This window comes from Bolinopsis microptera, chromosome 7 (assembly GCF_026151205.1).
Source record: "Bolinopsis microptera isolate Bmic1 chromosome 7, MBARI_Bmic_1.0, whole genome shotgun sequence".
Lineage (NCBI taxonomy): Eukaryota > Metazoa > Ctenophora > Tentaculata > Lobata > Bolinopsidae > Bolinopsis > Bolinopsis microptera.
Genome location: NC_087078.1, coordinates 13,638,483 through 13,657,829, shown reverse-complemented (window position 1 = coordinate 13,657,829; position 19,347 = coordinate 13,638,483). Strand labels below are relative to the sequence as shown.

The following is a 19,347-nucleotide window of genomic DNA, read 5'->3' as shown; positions in this document are numbered from 1 at the left end:
AAGGGAAACACATTGGACACCAGCAAGGGTGTGATTGGAAAAGGAAACACATTGGACACTGACAAGTGCGTAATTTAAAAGGAATAACATTGTACACTGACAAGGGTGTGATTTAAAAGGAATAACATTGTACACTGGCAAGAGTGTGATTTTAAAGGAATAACATTGGACACTGGGCACTGGCAAGGGTGTGGTTTAATATTGGACACTATAAAGAGTAAATGAACGTATCGAGAGTAACCATATAAAGGTTAAAGTCGGGACTCGGGGGATATTATAAACTGAACTATTAGTATTACATTGCTCTATTACATTTGGGTAACCTTCAATATCGCCTTCACACACCACATTTTGCCATCTGCCAATACTCTTTAAATATGACACTGTATATTTTAATACAGTACATGTGTTAGCAGCTGTGTTATTTTAAATTTATATTTTAACAGAATTCCTAGGTCTTGAGAAGCAATACTTTTCATCATCATAGACTTATTAATTGTTAGCCATTAAGCCATTAATAACAAAATGAATACTAAGGATGTGAGTATTATGAAGTTATGATTTGGGAATGGAGCCAATGTAATTGTCAAGATAAAATATTGTCATATATGACCTATAATCGGAGTCGTGTATCTTATTTTATATACCAAAACACATTTAGTACCCCGTGATTTCTCAACAGTTAGTACCACAAAAGCCGGCTAAAGGGGTGCAGGGGGGTAAAATATTATCCGAAAAAACAGTTAGTACCGCGAAGGGGGCGGGTGAGTCTTTTGAAAAATTCCAAAATTACACTTAGTCGACGTCACGTACAGAACCCCCCCCCCCCCCCTCCCGATTAGCCCCTTTACTATGAGTACAAGTCAAACTTATAACAAGAATAAAAGAACTTGACCAAGCTTAACAGCTTTTCATGTAGGGAGAAACAATTGTTTTCTTTATATTAACAAAGATATTAACAAAGATATTAACAAAGATGAGCCTCATTGGATCAACGTAGCGAACTCTGGGGTTGATCTAACAACATTTCTACATTTTCTTATTTTCACCGTTCCCACGTAATGACGTTTTAAATACTCGTTAACCCATTTGAAATTTAAGTGCCATTCTTTAGTTTTCCCAAGAACCTTGGAATTGAAAATGTTCTGTAGTTTTTCATGATATTAGGATCTCCAGACTAAAATTAATTGCTGTAAATTGTAACTTCTTTTCACCATTTAAACTTAAGTTTACCTCTTGTTTCTGATCTTCAATTAATTGACGTGCATCTCGTTCCTGTAGTGTTATCCGGTCTGCTTTACGGACAAATACAGGCTTCAGCCTGAAGAGAGAGATTATTACTAGATTAGACTGCTTTCAATGCAGTTATCTGATTCACAGTCTAACTAAAATACAACTTATTCAGACTAAATCGCGAAATTATTGAGATAATAAAACTAGGAATACTTTAAAAATAAACGATAATGAAGAATCGTATAACATACGAATATCGTCCTCGCTGGATAATCCGGCTTTAATATTCGGTTCCGGTTCCAATCCGGTATATCAACTAAAAATTTCAAAACTTTTGAAGAAAAATTGTATTTTTTGATAATTTGATCTGGAGTACTCACAGTCTGATATTGGGACCTAAATGCATGTCTCGAGATCTGATGCCGGGCAAAAAGGCTACATGCCGGGTCCTTAGCATAGGATCACAGAAATTTCAAACGTTAACGTTAATTTTTTAAAATAATTTTCTGACATCTAGCAACCAGCGCGAGCGTTAGAAATTTCAAAACTATTCAGTTAAATTATAATTTTCCTGTTTGCCACTCGGTTCTTGTCTAGCGAACAGGGAAACAGATTGATATCTGACCGTTTCCAGTCCAGCAGCCAAATTCATAGACCGATAAGTTCGGTTCTTAGCCGTTTGTGATTATATCAAATGTGTTATGTGGTCAATATTTATACAGCGTTCCCTTAGTCTACAATCTAGATCTATAACACAGAGGACGAGTTACCGGAGGATATATCCTCCTATCTCTCCGCTCGTGCTTAGTCTCCAACTGTACCAACTAACAATTCAGCTAGACACCAACTTGTAGTGATCAATTGTCTATAATATCAGCACTCAGTAAGATTAGGTAATATGCAAATAGTTGAACAGCATGAGTTAGGTGGGAAACAAACGAACGAATAGACTTCTACTAACAGGGTGTACAATGTACATTCCATATATTCATCAGTTTTAATAAATACATTTATTTGTAGTTGTGAAAATAGTTTAAAATAGTTTAAAATACCTTAATTCCCAAAAATTTGGGCGACAAAAAATTTGAGCGGGCCTCTCGCCCAAATTTTTTGCAGACCAAATTAATTGCTTAAATCTTTTCCGTCTGCTAAATTTTTTGCTAACCAAACTTTTGGCAATTGGCCTGTGGCCCTGAAATCTATAGAAAGATGGCTTTTTCTTCATATCCAAGTGAAATAATATTTGAAATTTTAGTTTTCTAATCTGTCATTCGTGGCTTGACCAAGTAAAAAGGCTTATATTTTAAATGAATAGAAATAACTGGAATAGCTAACAGCTACTAATAAAACAAATGGCTAGATATAGAGGTACGGATAGCTAGAGATTTAAACAAGATCTGCAAATGGATTATCATCCACCGTAAAGTCTGATCTACAAGCATCAGTTATACCCGACTTCTCAAAGCCTTTCCTTATGTCATCTGGCCTCCCTTTTAAATATCCAAAAAGTTCGTTGATCCAACGAGCGTGTGCTTCACGGATCACTGTCAAGCAGGTATAAATTTTCATATTGTCTGATGAAACTCCTCCATTGAGCTGACACACTAATACTATGTTTTTCGCGTACCAATCTTTGTACTTATTGCGCATGAATTTCTTAGCCAGTCCATTGATCTAGATATGTCCAGGGGCTACCACCTACATGCTTAAAATTGAAAGCAAAATGACTGGAATAATAAGGAATAATAATGAACTAATAGGCAAATATCTAACTGAAATTTTAGTGGAAAATCGTTCATTTTTCAAAGAATTTGTGCCCAAATTTTCGGTCGCCCAAATGAGTTTAAATTTTCTGCCCAAATTTTTCGGGCTCAAATAAATTGTGCTCAATATAATGGCACACAAATTTTTGGGAACTAAGGTAAATAGTTTAAAATAGATAATAAGACCTGAATTTCGTAAAGTATCGTCGCTGGAGATTGGAGATTTCAAAAAAACTTTTAGGAAAAATGTCAAATTCTCTGACTTTTAATCAGTTGTCAGAAATTTCAAAACCTTTCAGATAAATTTCATAACTACTGTTTGTGGCTAGGTATTTGTGCGTTATTTCGCAAGTTAGTCTTTATCGGTGAGTCAATAAAATCAATTATATTGTATGTATACCATTACTATTTTTCCCCTTCCCCCGTTAATCTGATTACTTAATTTAGTATTTTTTGATTTTATGAGATCAGTGTTTGTTTTAAACTTTCTGCTCCGAAGAGGAGAGAATGTTTTTTGAGGAGAGCTGCTCGGGCATGGGCACCATATTGTGCAAATTATTTAGTAATATTTTATAAACCCTATAAAATATCTATGCCGCATAGGATAGGATTGGGCTGGTGATGACATTTCCGGACTGGCATCCAAAACCCCAGACCGGTCGGTGCATCACTTACCTAGGTCCGATATCGTCCTCAGACCGGTCGGTGCATCACTTACCTAGGTCCGATATCGTCCTCACTAAACCCCAGACCGGTCGGTTCGTCACTTACCTAGGTCCGATATCGTCCTCACTATCACCCCAGACCGGTCGGTTCGTCACTTACCTAGGTCCGATATCGTCCTCACTATCACTATACTCCTCGTACTCTGAGCTATCCTCCTCACTCCCCTGCTCCTCATCCTCTACATCCAACAGATCCTTCTCTACTTGTTGGCGCTCCTTTGCTCGCTCTAACAACATCTTACGTCTCCTCTCCACCTGCGGATATAGAGTATTTTAAACTTGGTCTAGGGTAGGGTAGGGTATTATTGTATAATGTAACTACTGAACATGGCTTCTCGTTTTGCTTTTATTCAAAATATTTTCATACTGCAATCTAAGATTTTTGATGGCTGAAACTTAATCTACATTGTACATACTATGCTCATAATGATTAATAATAATGAGATGAGTGGAAAGGAGAATAATGAATCTCTTACCTCGTCCTGGTCTAGCTCCTCCTCGCTGTCAGAAGAGTGTTTTGCTTCTTCGTCACTTTGTTCACTCTCACTCTCATCCCCGCCTATTATCTCCGGTTTTATTATTGCTCTCTCACGACCTGAAACACAAGGAAATATTTTATTGCGCGTAATTTACATTGTGTGGGTACAAATATGCTCAATTTGTTTTCCATTACTCGGAACAAGAGATTATTATGTCAACGCATGGCAGCGAGTACTTCTCGTTACAACCTTACCCCATATAAACTATATAAACATTACACCCTCATCCCGTATATAAACGGAAAATAGACAGCATTATGGCAGATATATTAGCACTTACAGAATCTTCTAATTTACACTGCTGCCAGTTAGTATAAAAGTTTAGTACACTAACAAAGTGTACAATCCCGGTTAGGTTTACAGGGTCACTTTTAGAACATTGAACACAGTGCGCTCCCTAGTCAGCCAGGATTTAACAGATTCCCCTATCTTCTTGTACATCATTATACGTTTCTATGGCATCAACATTCTACAAAAACTACAAATCTCAAGAATACTCATGATCAGGGTATGTCACCAGGTTTACAAGGAGTTTAACATTTAAACTGAAAGAGAAACTAAAACAGAAACAGAAAGCTGTTTACCCCTATCAGATGGTGCTGAAGATCTCTGTTTCATTCTCTCCAATCTCCTGTCCTTTACATTACTCTCATTAAGAGTCACGTGGTCCGGCAGATCACCGCTTAGATCCTCTCCTAGCTTTCCAGAAACTCCTGATGATATTAAGTTTTAAAAGCCAATTTAAAACAAAGTATTATTGTGTGGTCACTCTTCGTATACAAAATATACATGTTCCAGAATCTCTAGAAAAGGTGTTTTTATTCACTTAACCAGCTAGATTCATAATCAATTAACCGATTAGTTAATTAATTAATTAATAAACCTGCAGGTTCGTTGTAAAACACGGGCTCATCTTCTTCGTCGCTACTTTCCTGGGCATAGTCGGGTCTTTTACCGCACACATATCTGTAAAAGGGACATGGTTTGACTTTAGTAACTCGTGACCAAATTTGGATAACGTATATATATTTCACAATCTTATGGTTTCTTTTATGTGAACCCCTCATTACTGATACCACAACATATACGTGCAATGCGTTGAAGAAAATTGAAATAAATCGATGGGTGATTGAGTATGTAACTTGTGAGAACGGATTCTTGTGTAAAAATAAACCGCAGATACGCACCTCTGAACCTTGACCTTCTTCATAGTAACTTCCCCCTTGTCATTTATTTCTGGGATAGCACCAGCAGTGCTCATAACCCCCTGTGGACCTGGGTTCCTGTAATCGTGAGCATAGTACTCGTGCAGGTCAAAGTCCATGGCACTCATCCTGACACACTTTTCTAGAGTGTAGTTAGGTAATTAGTTAATAAGGTAGTTCTAATAAGGTCCGTAACTTGTGGCAATTAGGCAATTACTAAGAATATAAATAGTCGTATCGTTTATCTGGGCTTGGAGAAAGTTGATTTTTTTGTGACCAATCGGAAATATTTGATCATGATCATATAATTAAAAACATTGAAACAGTAAAACCACAAGACATATTTCAACTTGTAAAGGACGGGCAGAAAAGGGCAGCAATGCTACAATTCATGGTTAAGATTTAAATTTACATGTAAATATCTTCAAATTTCCCCTTAATGATGGTGATAAGAAATACTGCAGGTACTAGTTACTACACAATACACACAACTCCTACCAACAATACCCTGAACTGGAATATAGATTCACATACTCTAGTTCGACACGCACTTTAGTTCGACAGAGTCGAAATTTAGTGTTTGTCGAACTACAGTACGTGTCTAACTTAAGTACGTGTACCCCCCATCACCTGGAATACCAGGTGATACCTGGAATCACCTGGAATACCTAAGTCTGTTGATTTGGGATAATTGACCGGGCATTGAGGACATTTTGGCTGGAACACCCAACCGTTTTGTATTACCGAGTATTCTAAACACTTGGGATATGTGCCATAAGTAATGGGTACTCTAGGAGGTGAGTTATGGTATTGTAGTAAGTTTACCTGTAGTAAGTTTACACCGATCCAGACCATATTAATCAAGGTTAGAATATAAATGTAAATCACCTTTTGAAGCAATTTTAATAATACAATGTTCGGCTAATTGAAATCATGACTTGATCAAAATGAAAAATAATCCACAGCATTAATCACGTTTTGTAAGCTGCTTTAATAAATATTGACAAATTATATTAGGGAAGGTACATAAACTCGGTTTAGTTTATGTAAAAGCAAGCTAATATTTGAGCAAGGTATGACGGAGATGTTTTAAAATTAACTGGGCAGTAAGTGAAAGTCTAAAACTTCCAAAAAAATTTCTTATAAATCACAAAATTAACCCCTCTAGGCTCAAAACAGATTTAGAGTTCAAAAATCTGCAAAGTTACAGTAATAATAATTATATGGAACAGCCCACAGGGTAGACTTAAGTTAAGATTTAGGTTAAAACTTATGAGAGTACCAACTCTGTTCATGTTCTATGGGGTCGTTCACATATTACGTGATCACTTTTTGGACAATTTTTACCCCCCCCCCCCTCCCCCTCCGTAATCAGTTTTACACATAGTTTTGTATCAAAATTACACTAGCGTAATTATTTGGAAATCCCCTCCCCCTCGGCTGATTACGTAATATGTGAACGACCGCTATGAATAAGTATCATTGAATCGAGGAAAATAATCACTTTATTAATGCAAATACCATCTTTGTGACAAAGTTTCATGCAATATGATAATGATATTGAGAAGACATTAAAAAATGATTTTAAACCTGATCTAAATCATTGTTATTGATTTTAAAATAAAAAGTGAGAGATGATTAACTCTAAATTTATAAATTACTAACTGATTGTTCAAGATAATATATAATAGAAGCTATGTCAAGTTAGATAAATATGACGATAAGTTTTCTGGACTAAAGATTGATATTGTTCAAATTTTTGCCATCAAATCAACCAAATCAACCAAGCACTAAAATATTGTGACCAAAATAATGATCAAAATTCGGATTTTATATAAATTTCCGTGTTCATTATATATATAGATATTATATCGGATGATTAGATTATCATATACTGCAAAATATAAAATTTCACACAAATTGGCCGGCTTTGAACCAATAACTTAATCCTGTTCAATAAATTGCGGCTGAAGTTGTCCTTGTTGAACAGTTCTGTGCACGAACTCTTTCAGAAATATTGTGCCAAATTGGTACAGTGCCAATGTATTTACAGCTGTACTAGCAGGATCCAGCAACCAAAGCAAGTACAACATGTCTCGATAAAAGTAGATATAACAATTTTATAAAAATCAAATCTGAATCTATGTACAAAATTGCGTAACAACATCACTCGGCTATGATTTCTTGGGCTCAATCTTATTTTGATCATAGTCTATGGATAGAGCTTGGACAATGAAGGGATCCATTTTGCTGCCATCTTTGAACTCCTGTCTTGTCAATCTCCCATCGTTATCCTGATCCATCTGCATAAATATCTTTCGAACTCTCTTTTGAGGTGTATCTTCATCCTTTGGTAAAATAAGCATATTACCAACCATTTCATAAATACTCGTCACAATACTCAACATCTCTGCACTGCTGATGTATCTGAAATAATATTTGTAGTGAAAAAGTAATTATGGCTGTGAATTAACTGAAAAGGAGCTGAAAACCCAAAATTGGGTAGAGTGTATCGTAGCCATTGTTTCCTTTTTCCAAACAAAACTTCTGATGAGTCTAAATAAAGAAAAAAGTAAAGGTGGTAAAAAGGCTGACGGATGTGCTTGCTAGCCCCACATCCAGAAAGTTTTATATTTCCTCCCAGATGCGGTTTTTTCTTAATTCCGTGGCCCATTCGCTTCACTCGCAAGTTTGCCTTTTTTCTGTGGCCCGCTCGTTTCGCTCTCAAATTTTTAACACTGGACCAATTCACGAGCAGGGACGTAGCCAGGATTTTTCTTTGGGGGAAGCTGTCGGCGAGCGAAGCGAGCCGACGTGTCCTATCCAGCTGCGCAGCAAGCGAAGCGAGCAAGCTGTGGCAGGGGTCCAGGGGCGGAGCCCCTTGGCGGGGGGTAGGGGGCACAGCCCCCCGGAAATTTTTGCGAAATAGGGTGTTTTAGACGACATTTGGCATTAAAGAAATTTGTAGGACAGCAATAAACTGGGATTAAAAAGAATCAAGTACTCACGTAAATTTGGTAACTTCACAACACAACTCCAATCAGAATATTTCACTGTATTCCAAAACTAACAGGATGTTCCTCTTTGATTTTTTTACAAATTTCCTCTTTTTCCTCCCGTTTTTTCCTCCCAAAAAAAATTCCTCCCAGGCTGCCTGGCAAGATGGCGTGTTTCTGGATGTGGGCGACAATCTGTCGTAAAACAGGGCCCCTGCTGGACCAGCGCTGGTTGTCGCTATCCAGCGCTAGTTGTCGCTATCCAGCGCTAGTTGTCGCTATCCAGCGCTAGTTGTCGCTATCCAGCGCTAGTTATCGTACTGTTTTCTGCGATGGCCAGTTGCGCTGGCCATCCCAAACTATTGGGTGCGACAGTGTCGCATAGCCAGCGACAACTAGCGCTGGATAGCGACAACTAGCGCTGGGTGGCGACAACTAGCGCTGGATAGCGCTAATTGTCGCCATCCAGCGCTAGTTGTTGCGTTTTGACTATCGCAAAAGAACCGTACAATGACATATCAATCAAGCCGGGAGGGAGGGGGAGGGGAACACGTCATCCCTTTACATCTTCCCATAGTTTCCAATTGTGTTAACAAACAATTAAAGGTCAACTTGTAGTGATAAATTCTCTCCTATACAAGCATGGTTATAGTGCAGAAATAAAGTTAAGAGACTTGCTGTTCAGATCGCCACGTCCATTGGTTCATCAATTAAATATCTGACCAATGAGCGCACGTTATTTCGTCTATTATAGAGATAATATAAACAATCAATATACGACAACATCAGCTTAACAGCTTAACGTTGAAGGACCCGATAGAGACAGAGTACTGGAGACCGCTGGGTAGACTAATCCACAGTGATCACTTCATCACCCCGTATGTGTTATATTGAACAACATTCCGAGCGAACAATGTACCAGATCTATAAAACAGAGTACGAGGGGGGGGGGGGGGTCACGTCATCCTTTTACATCTTTCTTATACACTTGCCTTCGAGATAGTAGTTGACCAACAAACTAGTGTCCCAACTTTCGAGGGGGTCCCAGCCTAAATTACCCCAACATGCCCAAAATCCCAGAATTTAAGCGCTTTACTTATAGGAAGAGGTTTCCTGAACTTGTATACAACAAAACCATATATCCATATTTGGGCATACGACAATCAACTACAATCCGAAAACAAGTTTCACAACAAATTTAGGGTTAATCCCCTTAGGTTGTAGAATATTGCTCAGTATGTTGTTCAATATAACACATACGGCCGGACCTCGTGATATAATGGATTAGTCTACAAGGCATCATGTAGCCTCCAGGCTCGACAAACCCCGACAAACCCCGACAAACCCCGACAAACAGGGTTTGTCAGGGTTTGTCGAGGGGTTTTGCCCCAGTGACATAAATTTAAAAAGGGACTAGGAATCCAGTCTGGAAAGAAAAAACGGCTACCATATATTTTTAAAACGACTACCATAAATTTTTCGGCCGCTCCGCGGCCGGATAACGATTTCATTTTACTTTGCTAGTTATATTACAGAGGTTTAGTTATTCATTAGTATAGCTATTAATTCATTAGTATAGCTATTAATTCATTAGTATAGTTATTCATAATTGCCAAAAGATTGTGAAAAAATTCCTTTCCGGGTCTCGAACTCGCGATCTGCTAATATAGTACCGACTGATTAACCGACTAGGATACGATTCCATGTACGCTTTAGTAATATTTACATATAGGTCTTCGCGCGTTCCTGCAACTACCATACTACCATACTACCAAACAGTCCATACTACCATACTGGTAGTAGGAAAATCTTGGATCCTGACAGAAATATCTTGGATTATTTGGTAACGCGCAAGTTAAGCGCAAGAACTAGGATCCTGACAGGAATCTGGCATTAAATTCCGAATAAAACAAAAGGAACAGGTGTCTGTTTATATATCCACTGTTCCTTCAATGCAACCATAAACGACAAGCTTATCAGTACAACTAAAAACCTTGAATCACTCTTTGTTACTGTCAATAAAGGGAGTGAAAAAGTTAATGTTGGTGTGGTTTATAGATCACCCAATGGGGACTCGAAAGAGTTTCTCAATGAGTTGACACACCTGAAGTCACTCTTCCCCAAAGACATAAAATCTATAATTTTGGGAGACTACAACTTTGACCTTCTAAAGAGAACAAATCCCACAACTCAAAAATTTGAAAATTTGTTTCTTTCATTGGGATTCTTTCCGCTCATCTCATTAACAACTCATTCCACAAACATTCACCAACATTCCTGCATAGACAATATACTCACCAACGACATTGAACACGTCACGATGTCTGGGGTAATTGATGATATGAATTCCCACCACAAACCAATCATAGCCATGTTCAACCTTTGCATGCCCATGAACGAAACTTCTTCAGACCAAAAGCTACTCCAACACTACAGCTTCTCCAAGAAAAATGTTGATACTTTAATTACAGACCTTGAATCCAAAGAAGATATCATGGCAAACAGTACCAACTTTGAAACCTTCTTTAACATCTTCACACATACAATTGACTCTAACTGCAAACTAGATAAACCCAAAGTCTCCAAAAGAAATCCAGTTAACAATCCTTGGATGACAGATGGAATTTCAGAAGCTATTTCAACTAAAGAGGAGCTGTATGATGACTGGATAGCCTCGAAAACGTCAAAAGAATTTAGTCCAGATGGAAATATTGATCTCCACACAAAATTTTCAAACTATCGTCGATGTCTTAAAGGTGTAATAAAAAGTCAAAAAAAGAAATATTACTGTACTAAGATTATGGATCATCAAGGAGACAGCAAAAAGACTTGGGAAGTTATCAATGAATTAAGAGGAAAATGCAAAAAAACCATAAAGCCTCAATTCTGTGTCGACGGAGTACGCATCACAGAACGTAGACTCATAGCCAACAAATTTAATGAGTACTTTGCCTCAATAGCGTCGAAATTGAATGAACAAGTTGATGGGGAAATGAAAATTGAGCCACTTCCTTCATTTGTTGAATTTTTACCAAAAACTAACCCAAATTCGATGTACTTAACAGACTGCACTGAGAGTGAAATATCTCATATCATTTCTGAGCTACAAAATGGCAAAGCTAGTGATTTCCCCATCAGTGTTATTAAAAAGGCCTCACACATTCTCAGCCCAGTGCTTTCCATACAATACAACAACCTTATGTCAACAGGATGCTTTCCCGCCATCCTTAAGATAGGTAAAATTAGCCCCATCTACAAAAAAGATAACGAAGATAAGAACACTTACAAGAACACTTACAAAATTATCGTCCAATTTCCACTCTCCCAATTTTCGGTAAAATTTTTGAAAAGGTTATCTACTCACGGCTTTATGGTTTTCTCTCGAGTCAGGGAATACTGCACGATAGCCAGTTTGGGTTCCGAAAGGGTCATTCAACATCACATGCACTCAACTACTCTATTCACCACATTCAGCAGTCACTCAAAGCCGGTAATCATGTTTTAGGAATCTTTATCGACCTAAGTAAAGCATTTGATACAATAGATCACTCAATACTTCTCAAAAAATTAAACACATACGGGATCAGAGGACGGGCACACAAACTCCTGGAAAGTTATCTTTCCGACCGTAAACAATATGTTGGTGTGCTCAATGAAATATCTGATACTCTACCTGTGCTTTTTGGAGTGCCACAAGGGAGCTGCTTAGGGCCCCTTCTGTTCTTAATTTACATAAACGATCTTACAAACTCTGAAAAGAACTCTAAATTTGTTCTATTTGCTGATGACACAAATATCTTCATCGCTGCAAAAAGTAAAAACCTAGCATACAAAAAAGCCAATGAAGTCCTAAATTCCGTACACCGCTACATGCTTGCCAATAAACTTCACATAAACACTGGCAAGAGCTGTTACCTTGAATTCTCAAACTCTCGATCCAACAAAGATGAAGATACACCCTCTGATCAAGAAATCAATATCAATGGCATACCCTTGGAGAGAGTACATGAAACTAAATTCTTAGGTGTAACAATCGATGAAGACCTAAACTGGAACGCACATAGAAGGAAATTAGCAAAAAAACTAGCCAGCTGCTGTGGCATGCTAAATAGAATTAAAGATAACATTCCCACATCACTCCATAAAGATCTATATCACACTCTGTTTGAAAGCTATCTTGCATATGGTATAACTGTCTGGGGAGGGGCATCTAACAAAAAACTTGAACCTCTGTTCAAAGCACAGAAAATGTGTGCCCGCATAATGTTTGGAGATAAAGTTCAAGCATACTTGGATAAATTTAAAACTAGTGCACGATGCAGACCCTACGGGGAGCAAATCTTGGGCAAGGAATTCTACAGAAAGGAACATACAAAACCCCTCTTCAACACTCATGAAATCATGAATGTGCATAATCTGTACTTTTACCATTGTATTAATGACATCTTCAAGGTCTTGAAATATAGAACCCCTATATCACTATACTCCCTCTTTGAAACATCTGGCAGACTTGGCAAAGAGACCCTCATTCTCACACCTAAACCATCAGACAGCTACATATACAGAGCAGGGACAATATGGAATACAGTACGACAAAATCTCATGCTAACTACATTCACCTGTTATAAGCCCAATCACCTCAAATCATCCATAAGAATCACCATCACTCACACTCAAAAGGAAGGAGAACCAAATGACTGGAACTTAGCCTTAAACAGCGTTCGACAAAATTCAAAAACTTTAAAATTGACCTTGCCTAGATTACTTAAGCTTGAAAAAGCGGTAATATCTTAGCAAAATATAACTTGCAGCAGCCCCATACTTTGTCATGAACATAATATCGAAACTACCTCTGTGATCACATCTTTCTCTGGGTGCAAAATGAATATATATATAGGTTTATTAGTTTTATAGAAATTTAAAAGTTCTATAGAAATTTATTATATAAGGATTATAAACATTTTGTTTGTGTGTTTTGTGTTATGCATTTTTATACCTATTTTAGAAGAGATTTTTATAGAATGTTACAAGTGCAGTAGGGTCAGTTTCAGACGAATTAAGCATGAATGACATCATTGCCATGTCTGAAGTGGTTTGTAAATGGGCCATTGTTAGCCCCAAGCGTTTTGGTCCCTCATTCCTGCCACTCAGCATTGCCTACTGTAAAGTAGAAATTTTTCTAAGATAATAGAGAAACTGACCTTGTCTCACTAAATTCAACCACTTACCATAATTAAAATACTAACAACCAAATAAAGTTTTTAAATAATTATATACAATCACCAAAAATATTTCCTCAAGTTTACTTCTAGCTAACTAATTCGTGGTTTAAGCTCTTATTTTATTTATGATTAAAGGAATGTAAAATAAAACTTTTCGTTTCATTGATTTGCGCTCGATTCGAACATCTTCTCAGATAAATATAGAATTAAAGTACAGTGCGCGGCGTTACAGTGTGTAACAACCGAGAGCGACTATTTTAAAGTTGATTTAATAATTTTGTTGACAAAAATTAGTCGGCGTGGCTATGGAAATTAATATGGCTAGGAATTAGATTCTTAGATTCCTCACTTTATGTCACTGGGGGTTTTGCCTCGGGCCCACTGGCTACATGAGGCCTTCTTGTATAGTGTTTTTCCACGTAAAGCTTGATGACTCCGTCTCGGCTTTTTGTTGGGAGACTCAAAAAAAAAGAAAAAAAAGCCTTCAGGCTCGACAAACCGGAAACCCCGACAAACCCCGACAAACCCTGACAAACCCCGACAAACCCCAACGTGTCGAGATATGTCGTATCATGTCGGGCCTACCGGCTACATGATGCCTTCTACAGTAGCCACGGCCCACGTGATAGTAAATGTACAAAGTTTGCGATTGTAATAAACAGACATCTTTCCAAGACGTGCTGATTGGAGCAACAGTGTTATGATCATCAATCACATGTTTCTTTCTATTATATTTCTTTTATTAGTGGTTGTGAGTCTCGCGTCCCTGCATCTTGCAGCAGCAAGAGGTAATATTTCATCTTGAACACAATATACTCCACCTGAGGATTCCCTCTACAAAAGAGTCTCTTTCTAGACAAATCTTAGTCTTACTTATTCACTCGCCCAAAAATTATCACATGACATTGGTTTTTATGGTTTTGCAGCCGAACAAAACGGTTTTACATAAACCCTAATCCCAACCCTAACCTTAACCATAAGGTCAAGTTCGGAGACAACCTGTACATTTTTTACTTTTTTAGAAGTGTGTGGTGGAGCCAGCTCAACACGGAATGAAACTCCCTGATTATATGGCTGACAAGACATTTTTCAGGACTTTCTCTGAGTAAAAAAATAATAATAAAAGGTTGAACGGTTGAGCAGATACAGGTGGTATTATACAAACCCTTAAAAGGTGGAGATTTAAGGTGGAGACTGGCTCTGGTTGAAGAAACTTTTGATTAAGGTGGAAAAGGTTATTGGTAACACAAACTACATCAAATTTGCAATCTGATGGTTTTATCAATATTTTATTCAAGTGCTCAACCGAGGTGGAGAAATTAAATGCACTTTTCAAAGCTGCTCAACCCTTATACTAAGCCAAGCAGACCCCCCTGACAACTTCAATAACAGAACGACTCGTATTTGGAACGTAATTGTGCCTAAGCTTGGTATACGTGACTACTGTCTAAGTGTGGCCTGCCTGAAGTCTAGGATGAAGCAATCACTGCTCGTCAACCAGCATAACCATGCTGATCTTGATTGGACAAACAAAGATTTAGAATGCTCTAATCTTAATTTTGACATTAAGTCTACCCTAGGGTCCACACATCCAAAATGATTATCTTGAAATTGAAAATTAGCTGGGTGTGCATTTTCCTTTGTCTTACTAACGTGTGTGAGTGCAGTGTAGTGAGAAAGTGTTTTTAACAGATTTATTATTAGACTTAGGATTATGATTTTTAATATATTACATTGATATAAGATTTATTTTTGATAGGTACTTAATAAAGTTGATGAATTTCCCTCCCTATTAAAATTTTAAACCCATTTAGTGAAAATTGATAAACGAAGATCTAGATATTGATACATATTATAACCAACATTGCTTATATTCTGCCTTGTAAACAAAGAGCAAATCTTCTTAATGCCTTCTTCCTGTCCTAAAACTAAAACTTCATCCTATTAAAGTAAAGGCCAGTTGTTACCACAAGCTATTATACCGTCCCTCTCAAAAACATGCCTCAGCCTCCATCAAAAACAATTTTAGTTTTCAGTCCTTCTAGTTTCCAAAAATCTACCGAGCTAGTGTTCTGGTGTGCACAAAAGCCCCTAAGCCCGTGCATTCCTTGCCCCGCTAGCTGCCAGTCCTTGACAAACTTCCAATAGCAAAGATCAACTAGTCATTTACAAATTGAGCACTATACAATTTTAATTGTTTTAAATATTTGACTTTGTAAAATGAGCTAAAACATTGATTTATTAGTTTCATTGATTTATTAGTTTCATTGGGGGTGGAGAAAGGTTTAGAGAGTTCTAGGTTAGCTAGAAAGTTGCGTCTCGGCCTTTTCTACTTCCCGTTAAATTTTGTTTTTTCCATTGACGCTCAACAGGGTGGAGATCTTTCATTAAAAAACAGTAAAAAGCCTGTCAAACATGCCTAAATTCATTGGTTTTATCACTAATTCTAATCTGCTCTGTTAACTGCTAATGTAGGGGATCATAAAACTGTTACCCCTTCTGTCTTAAAGCAAAGTGTTCTAGCAAATGAAAGAACTATCAAAGTTGTGAAAAGGTACTCAACAAGGTGGAGAAATTGTTGATTAAACATTAAAACATTAAAAAATGCATTAAAACTGGCCCCACCGGGTTGAGTTGAGCTTTGGCAGTTGATTTCTGGAAGAAATAACATTGGATGACCCTTTAGCATGTATACAACTCATCAAACTAGCCATCAACCACTCAACCGCGGTGGAGATCCTTGACTTCTGAGGTCAAATTTACGCCCAAATTTGCCAAATTTGAGTCTCCACCTATGTTGAGTGTACTTTTCAGCAAGGATGCCTTGTAATATGAGTTGGTAGATGATTTAGAATCATTGGTATTGCAAATGGACTGCCACAGTCACTCTACAGCTCCTAAACTACAAAATAACAGATTTTGAACTGCATATTATGCTGTCTCCACCTCGGTTGAGCCGATTCTGAGGATCCTATTCTATGAAATATGATTGGTATAACCCATAATATTAAATATTAGGACTTTGGAGCAATTAAAAAGCATGAGAGGGTTAGTTCTAGTCACTTATATTAGCTCATGTAGTCAGTGAGCTGCTCCACCTGTGTTGAGCAGACAAACCTGCTCAACCGGCACTTTTTGAGTACCCACCTGTCTTACGTAACTTTAAATTGTGAAATTTGGAGTAAATATTTTTTTCATAAGTGATTTACAGCTCCTTTATTTTTGTAATTTTCAGGTGGCCACTGTCTCCACCGAGGTTGAGTTATTTAAATTTTGAACCCAGATATCATTATAGAAAGGTTAGGAGTATAATATCTGAAGAGCCTGTACCCCTTGGACTTTCAGAGGAATTACAATTAATTTTACCGTTTATGGCAGTGAAATGAGTGTAATTAGTGACTGATTTTATGTACAGGTTGTCTCCGAACTTGACCATAAACCCAAAGCTATAATAACCCTAACCACAACCCTAACCCTAACCCGAGTCCTAAATAATCAAATTCGTGTTTTACTAGCCTGTCACGTACGTGCCCAAAAAGTTTTGTTGCCCATAACTCTCCAGGGAAGCATTTTTACCCGTCATATGGAATCAGCGTCCAAAATGATTTTAATAAAGTGTGTTCTAATTCTAATAGAATTACAGGGGTTCCAGAAAACCCACTTCCTGATACTCCTGTAACTTGAAACTTTTTTTGCAGTCAATTTGGTCAACATCTAGACGCCCTGCAATTTTAACATGGTTTTTAAGGCACCTGAATATGGCGAATGCTTGAAAAATAGTAAAGGGGGTAAATAGTAAAGGGGGTAAGTAGTAAAGGGGGTATAATAGACGCTAGCATTGTGATAATCTATAAACCAGTAGTATCTCTAATTGTCTCACAAACAATGCATTATCATACACTTAAAAAAAGGTATATAAATATCAGCCTCATGAAATAGCTGGGAAAGCATGTCACCCAAACCACACAATAATTGCATTCCTTTTATTTGAAAACTGATCTTTTTCGTTACTTCATAAATTTATAAAAGACTTCCGATCTTACCCATCGCCATCCAAATCATAAAGTGAGAAAGCCCAGTCAAGTTTCTCATCAAGGGATCCTTTACTGGTTACACTGAGAGCAACTATAAACTCCTTGAAGGATATGCATCCATCTGAGTTAGAGTCAAACACTTTGAAAACATGAGTTGCAAATTGGGACGGATTCCCTTGCGGGAAAAATTGTTGATATATCCTGAAAATAATTAATGCATATGACACATGTATTGCTTCTTGTTAATATCGATTCATTGATTATTTTAACAGTTGGACACACTTTGGAACATCAATATTCAATATAACGCCAATTAGTTAATAAGCTACCTTATAAAATCATCTTTACTGAGAGATCCTGAAGGGCAATCTTTCATAAACTCCCTGAACCATTTTTGAAGCTCCCTCTTATCAAAATAAGTTGAGTCTTCCAACTCTCTGAGCTCTTCTGGCGACAACTTTGCTTGTTCATTTCCCATGATGCTAAAAGTAATAATGGTTATCATTCCATCAGATTCAAAAAATATTTAAATAGCAAACTTTTCTGTCTGTCAAAACCACACATTCTTATCCAATCTTTTGAATAACTGAGAACTAGTACTGTATTTTGATTCCAGTGATTAGCTGTTGATGAATTTTGCAATTTTGCAATGTCCATGAGAATTTTTAACAGGAAAACCATCTCTAGTAGCTAACGTACAAGCAGAAAGCAAGCTCAACAATGAAGAAATTACAACAGAATACCTTGATTGGCTTTGCTTTTGCAGCTCTGACGGGACTGTGTTTTGCATCAGCCTCCCTATTCATAAAGTTGTGCAGTGACATTCCTATTTCACTGATAATTCTTGTGAGGTCCTTGGCACAGATCATTTCCTCCCTTGTTCTAAACATGGTTGTGTACAAAGAAAAACTAAATCCAGAGGGGAAGACAATAACTCTCTGTGTGTTTGCATTCATCTGTTTCATGATCACCTACGCAATCTACCTAGCATTCCAGCTCAAGGCAATATCACTGGGAGAAATTATTGTTATACTATCAACCTGCCCAATATTTGTTGCAATTATAGAAAGATTAGTCTTCAAAACTTCCATCCCAGCAATCATCACTATTTCTGGAGCAGTGTGTACTATAGGAGCCTTCCTTCTCTCATATTCTAACATAGATGCAATGGGGGGTTACATTTACGCGATTGGCTTTGGAGCAGTCATCTTGGCAACAATTGCACAGGCTGGGACTTTTATCATGATAAGGTAATAAGTTTAATTTAGATTCTCATACTTAAAAGCTTTTTTGAAGCTTGAAATAGGTGCTGAAATAACGCTAGTTTACTCAAGATTTTAAAATTATCTATTGCATAATAGACATGTGATAGAAGCTGAACAGATTTTGCTCATGATTATTAATAATTCATCAAAGGTTTATTAAATTATGGTTTACATGTAAGTGTAATTTGCATGTATTTCATGAAAAAAAGATCTTAAAATATCGATCATATTCATAAACATAATTATTTCAGGCAGTTAAACGTCCATTTCGTAATTCCTGTATTTTATCTTGGGGTTTGGAACGGACTTTTATGCTCAATCGTGACTGCTGCTACAATGCCTAGCATATCTCTACAAGACATTCC

The 19,347-nt window shown here is 37.3% G+C and overlaps 2 protein-coding genes and 1 long non-coding RNA gene across 4 annotated transcripts in view; all 3 read right to left on the bottom strand.

Moving 5' to 3' along the window:
• Positions 1-19,347, bottom strand: part of LOC134817736 (microfibrillar-associated protein 1A-like) — an 80,645-nt gene that overhangs the window by 45,445 nt on the left and 15,853 nt on the right. Inside the window, exons 2-7 of one of the 2 annotated variants that reach the window (XM_063826981.1) lie at positions 5,448-5,609; positions 5,144-5,226; positions 4,845-4,973; positions 4,198-4,316; positions 3,822-3,976; positions 1,234-1,321 (exon numbers count right to left, since the gene is read on the bottom strand). The exons of the other annotated variant lie outside the window; for it this stretch is intronic. Of the exons in view, the coding sequence (XP_063683051.1) occupies positions 1,234-1,321; positions 3,822-3,976; positions 4,198-4,316; positions 4,845-4,973; positions 5,144-5,226; positions 5,448-5,593 (720 nt within the window). The 5' untranslated portion in view covers positions 5,594-5,609. The remainder of the gene's footprint in view (positions 1-1,233; positions 1,322-3,821; positions 3,977-4,197; positions 4,317-4,844; positions 4,974-5,143; positions 5,227-5,447; positions 5,610-19,347) is intronic. 2 annotated transcript variants of the gene reach the window in all.
• Positions 5,807-6,794, bottom strand: LOC134818614 (uncharacterized). The gene is made up of 2 exons (XR_010160684.1): positions 6,176-6,794; positions 5,807-6,139 (listed from the first exon to the last, which is right to left on the bottom strand). It is a non-coding gene; the product is annotated as an uncharacterized LOC134818614 (long non-coding RNA).
• LOC134818250 (neuronal calcium sensor 1-like) lies at positions 6,863-18,202 on the bottom strand. The gene is made up of 3 exons (XM_063827738.1): positions 18,047-18,202; positions 17,727-17,918; positions 6,863-7,892 (listed from the first exon to the last, which is right to left on the bottom strand). The coding sequence occupies exons 1-3, from the start codon at positions 18,193-18,195 to the stop codon at positions 7,640-7,642; spliced, it is 594 nt and encodes a 197-aa protein (XP_063683808.1). The 5' UTR covers positions 18,196-18,202; the 3' UTR covers positions 6,863-7,639.

Coding starts and splice junctions, on each gene's coding strand:
- LOC134818250 (XM_063827738.1), bottom strand. CDS start 18,195: ATGGGAAATGAACAAGCAAAGTTGTCGCCAGAAGAGCTCAGAGAGTTG. Junction 17,919..18,046: donor AGTAAAGATGATTTTATAAG/GTAGCTTATTAA, acceptor AATTATTTTCAG/GATATATCAACAATTTTTCC. Junction 7,893..17,726: donor TATGATTTGGATGGCGATGG/GTAAGATCGGAA, acceptor ATATTATTTCAG/ATACATCAGCAGTGCAGAGA.